The sequence below is a fragment of the Diadema antillarum genome, unplaced genomic scaffold (assembly GCF_040938485.1).
Source record: "Diadema antillarum isolate AM-2024a unplaced genomic scaffold, OU_Dant_1.0 scf00000109, whole genome shotgun sequence".
Taxonomy (NCBI): Eukaryota; Metazoa; Echinodermata; class Echinoidea; order Diadematoida; family Diadematidae; genus Diadema; species Diadema antillarum.
In genome coordinates this window covers 1,969,815-1,983,541 of record NW_027270998.1, presented here as the reverse complement: position 1 = coordinate 1,983,541, position 13,727 = coordinate 1,969,815, and the positions used below count along the sequence as shown (strand labels likewise).

The window sequence follows — 13,727 nt, the reverse complement described above, 5'->3', positions numbered from 1 at the left end:
GGAGGCGGCTGACAGACACTGACCTTGGACAGGGTGAGGAAGGTCTCGCTGTGCATGACCTCGGTGGCGTAGTGGTCCATGAAGTGGTAGCAGGTCTCCTTGAGGGCGCCCAAGGAGTACAGGCTGGCCACGTCGTAGATCAGGCACACGTTGTGGATGCTGAGGATGGCGCGGAGGTAGTCGGAGATGGAGGCCTCCAGCTCGGTGAAGCCATACTGGTGGGCCAGGCCTAGGATGTCGAGCAGGTGATCCTCCTGGTTACAATACAAAGGGAGACCATAAACTATATGATTTCGAATACACAATTGAACAGTTTTCTTTCTTTTTCAAACTGTATTTGGGAGAAATCATTGAGCTATTCGCCCCACAAAGTTGGTGAAATGTACAATACCTGCAGTGGATACTACAGGTACATGTACATATGTGACTGTGCATCACAAAGCGAACAAAAAGTCGCACCCCTTGATTTAACGCGAGGACTCAAAAAAGGTGAAACAGGTCAAACAAGTCAATATTAAGTTTTTCAAATTTTCTGAAAGAGCTACATGTACCCTTCTTCTACATTATCCTCATGTTTGGGATCATAAAATGGATGAGACAGTGCATTTTTCAGCAATTTTTCTACAACTCTTTTTTGTAAGTAGTGAGATCAGGTATGTCTTAAAGGCCCCTTTTCATTTCTTGATAACCCTTTGCACTCTCTTCACTTTCAAGTCTGATAACTTTTGAAGGGATAATGCTACTGCTTTGAAAGTTGGCATTACTCATGGACAAAATGTGTTAATAGAGCATCCTCAATTTCAACTTAATTTGATAATCCCTTCATTTTTGTTGCTCCAGTGGTTTACATTCTGTTTTTTGTCCCATTCATCGCACAGCTAGCACGGTTTGGTAAAGATTAAGCGCTTGAATAGGCAGATAGATCCTGCACTTCAGAGCCTCTTTTCTCGCTTCACACTTTTCCAGAGTGTGCGCTTTCTTTCCAATATTTAGATAGGTTAGGAGAGTCCATTTCAATTGAGCTATACATCATTTTAAAGCTTAGAGTCTGCTCTTTCAGAATCTGCCCTTAACTAAAAATCCAGGTCTGGCGACTTTTTGCTGGTTTTGTGATGCATGGTCACATATATGTAGAAATCTATATTTCATAGACTGACTTTCTAAATTATCCACATAAACATGCCAGCAACATGGAAATTTGCTAAAGACTTACAACACTCCAAAAGCATCATACAAATCATACAAGGATTGAATACATGGGGAACCTTACTGTTCTTTCTCTATCTTTGACGGAAAAAATGAAAATGATTCAAGCTACACCATTCCCTCAAGACCCAGTAGCGTGGGGATAACCATGGAGTGAAAAGGCTGGCCTGCCTCAGATATTTTTGTGAATCCCGGTAACGGCCCGTGTACAGGTTAATCACTGATCTGCAAGTAATTACACATACAGCCAAAGAACCTCAACTGGAGTTGACCATTTCCAATGAGTGCACGCTCCAATGCACATACTATCATTTGTGGTGCTATTTGTGGTTTTCAAATGTACCCCAGTGGGCATTGGTGAAGATCAATTCAATCAGACCACCCATGTCTTCCCATGCTAACAGGTCTTTAAGATTTTGATCTTTAAGAGATGATTCATTGACTCAGTCTTTCCTTCGCACAAACATCCGATGCTCTCTCCTTAAAGACAAACTTGATTTTACATGAGAACTACTCCATGCTTCCAATCAGTAGAATAAACTTCTGAATTGACTGATAGTAAATGACTAAGAATTACATACCACCATTTAAAAAAAGAAGAAGACAATACAAAGAAAGAAACAAACAAATTATCTTCATGATTCTCTGGTATTTTTAGGTTTCCATTTGACAATAAAATATGCAGTTAGCATTTCTCTCTTTGACAAATACCTCTTGGCATATTAGTAGAAATTGTTCTATACCTTTAAGCACAGAACACTCAGAAATCTGAGGGTAAAAACACTTAGGCATTTATGTTAAACAACTATTCAATCAAATGATCACTAACATCAGCTACTTGGCAATGAACTGTCTCACTGTTACAATTTCAGTTTGATATGACTGACAGAAGAGCATGTCATGAAAGGAACATTATCGTCGTCAATGATATGGAACACCTGGCTTCTCTAAAATTAAGTGTAGCACATTGAATAATATCATGCACTGTGCACTGGCGGGTTTCCACCTTTGAGCCACTGTCGGTGCCTCAGCAGTGACTCACGTCAAGACAATTTTCAGACATTGTTCCCTCACAAGGCATCCCACCATGTTATTATCAGAGAGGGAATCCCATCCCTAGTGCAATCCCCCCCCCCCCCCCCCCCCCCCCCCCAAGATCGAGTGAGAGGAAGAACCAATCTTTTTCAGTTCCTCCCAGATTAAAGCCTCACCCTAGGAGCTAAGACCTAGGCCACGAGGCAGAAGATGCCACAAAAGTGGTATCAAATGATCCAAGCAGCCATAACGCAGTATGTCTCTTGACCAATTGTAATGATTTGCTGAACAGAGCGCGTGAACCAATCAGAATTAGATATGAACCTGCGCCGTGCAAAAGGTTGTAGCAACTGGCATCTTGTTGCTAAGTTTCAGGCTTTAGGTTTGAGAGCCTCAGACTGAACATAACATCACATTCATTGTATTACACATGACATTTACTGAACTCTGTCTGAAATGTCTCAATTCCCAATTCATTGCTGCCTTGAGTTGGACTCATATTGGGACTCTTTTCATATGTGGTCAGTGTGATGTCTACGTAGGAACTATGGCACTCATATATCCTGGGTATGTAAATAACAGCACATTTATACTACAAGGAACATTCACTCTGAATTGCATGCTACTGATTGAGCAACTTGCCACCTCCACATTATTTTCACCCTTTAACATCCCTGAGACACTGATTGTGACACATTGCTGCCCACAAAACAGACAAGGCTGAGAAAGAAATTGAGATGACGGGACATCTCTTATGAGGCATTTTACTTCTCATGACACAATGCTGGGTCGGAAAATTGGCATGTTCCCCCTTGCTTCAGATCTTGAGTCAAAGCAAACACATTTTTGAAAGTCTATCATTGTCTCTGACTACATAAGTTGAAGTTCTCTTGGAAGTATAATTTACTCCATAGCAGTCAAACAAGTACATTCAGGCACTGTTCCATAATATAAAAAAGAATCCTTCAACAAAATTTCCCTATGATAACCTTCTGCCAGTCTTAAAACATTTCATAGTTCTAACAAGAAAAATGCTTACGATATTCTAGCTTACACTGTCAGATAAATGTAATATTCTGATGAAAAGTTACATACATGTAGATATTCCCCATACTCTACTCAAATATTGTACAAGGTAACTTCAATATTTTAGAGTATGATAACTGTGATACATCTTCAAAAACACTGAAAACATGACACTGGCAAAGCTCCATTTTTGTTAGCGCAATGCAAACATCTACACAAAGATCGGGCACCAAATGCTATTACTGCTGTTTACAGAGCAACGGGTACAATGTTGTACCAAGACTCCAGTATACACAGCCTTCGTTAACCTCACATTAAGCTTTTAACGACAGGACAAGCATTCTCACGTGGGCCTACTCGTGTAAAGAGGAATGAAGAGCCTTGCTTACCTTCTAAACTCATCTTAACAAGCAAAGCGTAAAGACTGGAATGCAATTTGAGTGTGTCTTTTGGTAAACAACTAGCCTGAAGGTGTGAATAATCTCTTTGCACCTTAAAACTTTCACTTTACCGAAAGTGTATGCATATATCTGAAAATTTTGTCATTGTTTTGCCTGATATTATAAGACTTTGCAAGGAATGATCTTCTTTACATACAGTGTTTTTTCTCTTCTTTTTTTTTTTTATATTGAGGATGGGAAAAGAACAGGGGAAATTAGACCAAGTCCTTGGTGTGCATATAATTGATTTGGAACATCTTGACCGACATCCCCAAACATGTATCAATGTCAAAACACACAGTCTGACTCACACAACCAAAAATCATTTTTGAGCAAGTGAGATGGAGCTTGTGCACTTGCTATTTCAATGAATGGACAAGTATTGGATTTTTTTTTTTTTTTTTTTACCACCCATCTCACCTTGAGGTCGAGTAGATTGAGACAGCCAGTGTAGATGTACTTGAGCAACGCCTCGAAGGCCTGGGCCGTGGTGTCCTGCAGCTCAATCTCACAGCAGTCTGGATCAGACTCTCGCAAGCCACCATAGAACAGCGCTCTGCAGAAGGGGCATGGATAGGAACACACGAAAAGGAGCATCTTTACTGACAGTTGCAAAAAATGCAAGCTCCATCTCACGAGCATTACAATGACTGGTCTTTTCAGCCACTTCAAAAGTTTACTAGTTGCCAGGTGACTTGCATAATGCTGTCTGAATTTTATCAGCTATTGGTAAATAAACAAAAGAAACCCATTAGTATCACATCACCCTTCTTTATTCGGATATGATATCCATCCTTGTCCAGTTGTTGTCTCTGTTTCAGTCTTTTAGCACACATTTCCTTTTAAGATACTCAGCAATATGAAGTACTTAGTGTACAATGTATACAATCATGACTCACTATGAAGCAATTATAAACTGAGATGGCTGCCAGATTTGCTACCTCATACAATGTGGATGTGAACCCCAAACATAAAGAATCAGAATACATGTACATACTATGGTGTGTTAGACTTTGACGAATAGGTTCCAAAGAACACATAGACAATTTGACAATATTGTAAAAGAAAATACAAAAACAAAACAAAACTGACAGTTTCAAAGGAAACAGTCTCCGTCAAATTACCGATCACCATCCCAATGGTATCAAATACATCACTGGAATGCCCTCAATAGGTACTGGATTGACACTATGGTAAGTTGTCCTTCACAAACTGTCAGTGACTTCAATAAGCTGAATCAGCATGGTATCACACTGCTGATCAACCATTTCTTGACAATGCAAATCAACAAAAGACTGGTGAGGTCAATGCCACTGTTATTACTAGACTTTCCACATTTGGTACACATGGAAAGTTCAATCCAGTACAATGTATGCTGGGCAGCTCTCGGGTAGTACCATCTCGACCACAGAGGCAGTATCAATTACCAAATCGAAACTACAGAACTTAATAATCAAGTGGATTAACTGCAGTTTATCATCTTCTGGTTCCCTGTATTCCAATTCAATTTCTTTGTTGTTGTTGGGTGTTTTTTTTTTAATGCACTCTGGAGCATCCCAAAGAGCACAGTTGTCTCATCATATCAACTTTGTTTCTTACTACACTATGATACATGTACCAGATTGATTCTACCATAAATCTCTAATGACTATTTTATGATGCATTCTGTGAATCACAATCTTAATAAATGCATGTATTTTATACGTAATAAGTCCAATTTTGTTTTGCCATAGCAGATGAATTCAGTGCAATCTCTTTAGAAATATAAAATTCACTGGAATCTCATCTCAAATGCATTACTAGCTCAAATCTTTTTAGGTCAAACTTGAAACAGTTAGCTTCTTGAATCTTATGAGAAATCATAATTTAATCAAGGTTATGGCAAAGTAAACACTCATGATTTTCTGTTTGTATTGTGTTGGTCATTGTTCTGTTTTATGTTCATTGTTGTTGTTTTCTAGGTTCATATATCATTGTATCTACTTTCATGCCATATTAATACCTTTGTAATGGGAATCACAAATCTCAAGTCACTGGCTTTCTAGTGGTTTCCTCGTCATTTAACCCTTCTACATGATATATTGGCTTCATTGCTTGAATGAAATCAATAAACTGGATGGACTAAATTGAGAACATTGCTGCCATAGACTTACTAAAGCCTGTAGATATGAGGCATGTCAGGCAAATTGATCATGCCTGGGGAGTAAACTTGAGTGTTGTGAGTTACCTTTAATACCAGCAACAGGTGCTACAAGGAATATTATTACTTCCACTTCCGTTTGAGCAAGTGGATGAGCTCAACAAGCCAGCTAGTAGTTAGCACGTGCTACGAATGACGCCAATAAACAACAAACTTTGGAAACATGAGTGGGTCCCTGTGATCACCTTTCTAATTACCCACAATGCTCTGATGAATGTGCTGTGAAACAAGTACATTGTGTCCAATCAACAGAAATATGCATGCAAAGACCTATATTTTAGTATCGGTTTCTGCTATTATTGCATGCCCTGAAAATGGCCACAGTGATTCTAAGCAATGAAAACCTTGAGACTTAATGACCCGTATTCAAGAAGGTGGTTTATATGAAAAATAAACCATGGTCTAAATTTAATCCATGGGGCAAAACAAGCGTAAACTAGGCGTACCTTACACACACAAGTATCAACACGCGGACGTTATTGGATGTTTGTTGGCGTACACAACCAGTCACAAACATTTACGAAGAAGAAATTTGATTAAACCATGGACTAAATTTAAACCACCTTCGTATTGACCCTCAATGACAGCCACTAAGCTTGTAGCACAAGTGACATTTGAATGCTAGTTGTGCATAATCAATTTTGAACTAAATCGGATGATAATACCCAGAGTCAATCTGGTCATGGTTAAAAATAGATTAACAAATTCACTTTCTAAGTTTAGAGCCTCAGCATCAACCCCACTATATTGTCTGATCACCTTTCACCTATTAAGTCCAAGAAACCACATTTCTGTGGTTTGGTGATTTATTTGTACATCATTTTTTTTTTTCATACCATTCACTGTTAGCATTCATCAGGGCAGAGTTAAACACTTTTTTTCATTAGTCCTTATAACTGTTTGTGTTAGCTACCCAGGATATTGAATTTTTAAACCTCTTAATTGGCAAATCTGTGATTGTTTTTTACACTGAGATGACATTATGGATTAGAATTGCTGTTTCTTTCCCTTAGTGGCATTTTTTTTTTTTTTTTTTGTGGGGGGGGGGGGATATTTCTTTCTGATTTTGTGCAAATATATGCAATTCAATCAATTCCAGGTGATCTTTTGCCATTGTATGATATGCAAAAACATTCATGTGCAAAAGCATTTTAGGATGATTATTCATGCAGGAAATTCCCCTAAACTTGTTGGGCAAAAGCGCCATACAGTTGCAAGCCAAGAAAATATTCTCATGTCTGTGTTTTGATTTTCATTCAATATGCTTTTGTAGATAGGTTTTTAAGGTCTGGTTGAAAGCACAAGGTCTTCTTTTTTTGTCATCAATCAGCCGTCCCACAGAAAACAACTTGATACTGGACTTAGACGAGTTCCTCATTGCTTTAATTGAGAACTTCCTCTTCTCCTTGGCATGGGTACAACTTGAGGGTCTATTTTGTGACACGATACCCACGGCTGGGCATGTCTAGAAAAAAAACCAAACTTATCTGTCCACAGAAAGGGGGGGATGGATGGTGGAATGATAGATATTGTTCCTTCCTTTTAAAGGCAAAACATAGTTCTGGTCCGCCTGCAAAATCGTCAAATTTCGCTCCAAAATGTACACATATGCCTAGGAAATGTGTGGAATAACGATGTAATAACAAGATATTTGTTGGCTAATGATGAAAATACAAAATATTAACCAACAAGTTTTGCATCTCAGAACTTCTCTGATCGGGGTCAGGCTGACTTGGACTCAGGACAACTCGGCCTCGCTTTGACGGCGGGGCCGAGTTGTCCCTCTGGATTGTGCAGTGTTGTCCTATGGGAGCGCTTCACGTTCTGGCTGGTCGCAGTTATGGGCCCAGTTGATACAATGAGCGCATGAAAGAACCTCTTTGGCGCACATAAAAAATGAATGTGCGCGTAAGTATAGAAGATGTCCATCACGAACTGCATGTAAATTGTCTGAAATAGGGTCGAGTTATCTCTAAGACCGAATTAACCTGGATCCTTCTGGAATACAAGTCGGTAAATCGACTTATATTATTGATTTCAAAATACTCCAAAACAACTCGTCATCGGGCAAACCGCGTCAGCCAGGTAAGTTTCTTGGTAGCCACTTTCGATATATTGCAAGCAGATATGAAATGGTGGGAGACGGTTTCTTGCATCCTTACCAGAAACTATGTTTTCACTTTAAAGGAGAAGATGTGATTATCCTGGGGGAATCATTGATGATTTCTCCTTTTAACTTATTCTGGAGAGTAATCCTAGGAGAAACTCAACAGTCCCATAAATACCTTGACTTTATGCATAGTCGGGACATGGATGTGGTCATTATGTCACATATCACATGTGGTAAAGCTCAGTGGCTACAGCTGACTGCATGTCTGTCTGATTAAACATATCCTCTGGGTCACAAAAAGATTAGGAGCTCAATGTGCATTCACAGCATGCAGACAGCGGAGGGTAAACTTATCATTGCAGTAATTGACTGCTGATACTAAGGACAGTACCACATCCTACTGTATATAGCTGCTTATTATTTTGTATGCTAGTAACTCATGTCAGAGTGAATTCCACTGAAGTTAGCAACCATCATGTGTATGAGAAATTTGACATCAGGGGGGGGGGGGGGGGGGGGGGGTGGAGAGGGACAAGAGACCGACCATTTATTCTCTCACACATTCAATGGCGAATATGATAGATCTGTATGGTATACAGTTGAACCTCTTTTATCCGGCCTCCCTTTATCCGGATCTCTCTATTATACGGACGCAATCTCGCCATGATTTTTTTTTTTTTTATACTTACGGGAGGAAAGGGGAATTCCCAACTCCTCGAGATCTCCTACACAAACACAATGAATTACATGTACTTGATACATTTCTTAACCCTAACCAGGCCGGGCTTTTTTGGGTGTTCTGTGGCCGGGGAGGGGTTGATTCAACCCCCCCTGAGATCTCGGCCATCGATCGCGCAATCGTCATGAAATTTGGCACGTGCGTTGCCTGTGGCATATTCTACCACGCTATACAAAAATAAATGGAAATTTTCGTCATAATGATTAATTATGCTAATATATGCATAAAATCATACATTTTGCTCTAAATCAGAAATTAAAGCTCCTAGAATCCTAATTTTTGGTGAAAACATTCTTTGTAGCATTCCTAACAATGTACTTGAAAAAAAAATTGTTATCGAAATCAATTTCTTATGTATTTTATTGTTTTATGAATTTCTTATGTATTTCTGTTTTTTCGACCTTTTGTTTTATCATTTTTTTTCCACAAAATTTATGACAGAACCTATTTCAAGCATAATTATGCTAAAATCAATTAGTTTCAGCCTTTGAAAGTGAAAATAATCATATTTTTATGAATAAGAAGAGAAAACTCCATTTGCATAGACTTTCTACACAAAATCACGTTTTTGAGCCATTTTTGCCCTGACAGGCATGTATGAAAAGTCATGCAGCGTCGTAATGGTATGCGCAAATTTTGCGAAAATGGTATCAAAAGATGCGCGAGACTTGAAAGTAAAAAGTCAGCGAACGGCGCGGTCAAAAAATTTCGCACGGCGGAGTAGTCGCAAAAAATGTCGAGGGGGGGGGTTGATTCAACCCCTCCCCGGCCTTTTTAGGGTTAATAATCATTTAGGTAAATCATCCCAAGAATTTATAAAAGAGAATGATTTCATTCTTGCAAACACGAACCTCAATTTTGGGGTCTGTTACTGAGTATAACAATGAAAAGGTTGCAGTATACACATTACTACATGTGGTACTACAATGGGCTACATCAGTACATGCATATGTATATGTACATGTATAAAGCATTGAGTCTCCCGTATCCGGCCAAATCCCTTATCCGGATGAGCCCCGGTCCCCACTTGTCCGGATACGAGAGGTTCAACTGTATGTGATATCAAAAAGTCTAGTGACCTTTCCCGAGTAATCATCATCGACAGAATCCAATAAAAAGTTCCCGATGGAACTATTTAATACCTGCAATGGAAGGAAACAAAATTTATTGTGTGCCTGGGCCTCCCTTTAAATCATTTCCAAATAAAGGCCTTCACAGGCACTGTGTATACATTCATATGATAATTTCATGGAGGCAATCATTTCCTCCGTGATCTAACTATCAATATCAACAAAGGCAGACTGATAGAACTTCTAACAAAAGGTGAGGAGTGGTAATAAACGACTACAATACCAGTGCAATCCATACCTTCAGGGCCCTTCTGACGGAGGAATGAAACACATGAATGAATGACTAAAACTCTGACAAAAGCTGGAAAAATTACTCAACATTTGTTTGAAGACCTTCTGCATGAAACTTCCGCTTGTGCATCAATGTTATGGAGCATGTGGAAGATAGGATGGCTCCATGAAATGCAAAATGGGTGATAGACATAACAATTTGCAGGTTCAATCCCCAAATGGGTTTCATAATTTTTTTCCCCCATCTTGAGTGCAAAGTTATTTCCTCCCAACATGAGGGGAAAGCGAGGGGTCACCTTGAAGAGGACACAATGAGTGGAGATCCAGTGTTTGGACAGCAACAGTCCCAAATTTCAAAAATGGAGCTTCATGACTCATAGATAGTGGGGTGAAACTTAGTAAAGCGAAGTCGCGGAACAAGCACTGGAAATCAGTAATGACTGGCAATATCTACAGATAACTGAGATACTAGATTATCTCATGTAAACTTGGTAAATGTCACTGAAAGGGAAATATTCATACCAAGCTTCATACCCTGTCTCCCACAAAAAAAAAAAACAAAACAAAACCCAACACAACAATCATGAATAAGAGTTAATAGACGTGATCTTCTTCCTTTCTCTTTTGCTTCTTCTTGCCGTTATTAGGAAACAAGAAATGACTGAAACAAGCAGCAAAACCACTTTGAAGTACACATATACATGATCAGCACATTACACAGTTTTGCAAAAATATCATGGCTGCTTCTATCTGGTCAGGCTTGCTGCACGAAAAAAAAAAATGAATCAAGTTTCACTTTCATATCCAGTATTTTCAAGTTTCAATGTCATTTATTTCTAGTCACTGTAATTGAGGCTAGCTTTGAGGGAAATTCTAAATCAAGTTTCAATTTCACACATTTCTGAAATCTGATCCTCACAACTGCACTGAATTCTGCTGGGAACTTCCTGAGAATTTGCAATTGTAGCCCATTCTGTGCAGAAACAAAGGCTGTTCTTCTAGCAGTATCGAGTTTAACCAGTGTTTGTCCACACTCACAACTAACTTTTCTGTGAAAAAGTCAAAATAAAATTCAAATAAGATGAGCATCTGACCTGAAATATTGACATCGTGCTGCGAGTATGACGCGGTGGGCGTGAAACCGGTGATTCTCAACCACTAGGGTCACATCACTGTAATCTTCATTTGAAAACAAGTGTCCTGCATACAGAAAATATAACAAAACATGAAGAAAACAAATGCTCACCACGAGAAATTGCAATATCCCTCCTTGAGTAAAGTCAACAACAGCTGTGCTCTTTACTCTTCTTTATAACACTTATATTAGAGATGACACACGACGGTCTATAAATGCAATTACATAAACTTGACTGCTTTCGCAAGAAGGACAAGTCATAAATTGCAATTCTATAAATCATGCACTTCTCTTTTTAGCATCTAAAAACTTAGAACCCCCCCCCCCCCCCTGGAATGTGCCAGATTCAGATTGAGCTTGAATATCCTTTCTCAACAAGAAGCCAAAATTAAATACCAAGTGATAGAAAAGGATAAAAGGCAAACATTCAATTTTTTAAAGGAATGTGGGAATACATTGTACATGTACAATTGTAATAACTCAAGGTGCATGTAAAATGGCTTTTTTGAAAAAAAAAATGCAAGTTACAAATGTAAACACTGTATCTGTCAGCACTATCATCAGCATGAATTACAATGCAGACCTAAACAACAAAATAAACAAATGCTTACCTACCCAGTGGGCAATAAAAAAGTGGATACTATGTGACATCAATGCTTCCATGACATCTACTCCTGCGACAATTGCTCCCATAAAATATCTGCACGCTACATGTATAAAGCCAAACGTAATTTCTACCCACAAACATACCCCTAACCGCAAGCCAAATCCTCACATCAAACTAAACTAAAACCCTATCACAACCCTAATCCTAACCCGAAGTCCTTGGAGAAAATAAGACCGGAGCAATTGATAAAGACGTCACACTACACTGTGTATTATACACACTAACTTTTACATTGTAGAATGTACAGTGTAGGTGATGGAGAACTCTCTTCCCCCTTTTTGTGTCCCATGAGGCGCCCTTGGCCAATCCCTGCATAGGAATCAGATCGGGGTTCCAGTTTGCGCATGAGTACAAAAAGGTAATTTGCACTGTGACACAAGCTGGTTTTTCAATTTACTGAGATAAGCATAGACCCCTGTGATGTTATAATTATTCATGTACTAGTAATCCTTATAAATGGTACTTGCCAGTACATCCACCTGGCAGCAAGCCTGGTATTTGGCAATGTTAAAAAAAAACAAAAACAAAAAAACATTGTTAACCCATTTGATACAAAATAATGAAATGGATGATTCCCCCGAGTGTTGATTGATGAACCATTCAGGTCACCTGGTCGATGCAGGTTCATTCTTTGTTTGAACACCAATTCCATGAATTGCTATATTGGGCAAGCTGATGTATTATGTCACTTTGAATCGAGTAAGGTGCCTAATCAACTGAGAAAAAAGAAAGGTCATTTGCACCCATAAGCATGTGAGCTATCTCGGAACTGGCTGATTCTTTTTGACATGAGGGCTACTACACTCACCTATATCATGAGAGAGAATGGTGGTATGCTCCACTTCTCCCATGGGGGTGGACGGACTGATGCGGTGCGTGTCGCTCATGGCTGGCAGGAAGGGTGGCAGTTGCAGACCAGTCATCAAAAGCTTGATACTTCGTAGCCGCATGTATACTTAGATGGTTGTCATCATAGCCACTTTTGAAAAACATCAGCTCCTGGGGATCAAAACACGACACTGTTTTTTCATGTCTCATGCTCAAAACCACCAAATTGTTAGCTTTTGCACCAGGTTGATGCTTCATTGTATTTTGTGCATGCATGCAATATCAATGCATAAGTGTACAGCGAACATGTACCAGGAAAGACATTCTTGACAGACACATTGTACTATCACATACTGATACAAGAATGCAACTTAAGTCTTCTTAGTGTTAATTGTACAAATCTCTATTATTTTAATGACATGTTCAAATGCCATGTCATCTTACACTGTATGGCTTTTAAGCATACCCAGTTATGGAAACATTTTTTGCTGACTGGAATGTTTCTACCAAGTTCAGTTCTAGTACAGTGTACCCGGTATTTGTCAAACACTGCAACAAAGTTGGCAGCAAACCAATCATATGATAACATTGCCATGCTTATCATGCTAGACAATATAATAACAACTGAATAGGGCTTACTACAATGTATGTGGAGGGGGGGGGGGGGGATCCATCTCTGCTACAATTCTGCTGGCACCTCAGCATGAATCAATGTTTTCCAGCATTTGTGTAAATCGAAAGTTTCTGAAATAGTCTTAGAACAAGTGTATCTACAATGTATGTGTACATTGTACACAGTACATGTATTCACAGTACACTTGCAAATGTTAATTTCAAGGGCAAAAAGGTCTTTTCCATAGATGTTTGTAGTTGAATTCATCATGTCTATTGACATACAAATTTTGCAAGCTATCAAGTTCACTTTAATACACAATTTCTCTCACATAACTCTGCTCATACAATGTACTTGTACATGTACA

General features: G+C 39.0%; 1 protein-coding gene across 1 annotated transcript in view; it reads right to left on the bottom strand.

Annotated features, from left to right (window-relative positions):
- LOC139719371 (BTB/POZ domain-containing protein 9-like) overlaps positions 1 to 12,869 on the bottom strand; it is a 39,136-nt gene extending 26,267 nt beyond the window's left edge. The window contains exons 1-4 of the mRNA XM_071630785.1: positions 12,728 to 12,869; positions 11,212 to 11,317; positions 4,128 to 4,263; positions 24 to 254 (exon numbers count right to left, since the gene is read on the bottom strand). Of these exons, the coding sequence (XP_071486886.1) occupies positions 24 to 254; positions 4,128 to 4,263; positions 11,212 to 11,317; positions 12,728 to 12,869 (615 nt within the window). The remainder of the gene's footprint in view (positions 1 to 23; positions 255 to 4,127; positions 4,264 to 11,211; positions 11,318 to 12,727) is intronic.
- Positions 12,870 to 13,727: the final 858 nt, after the last annotated feature.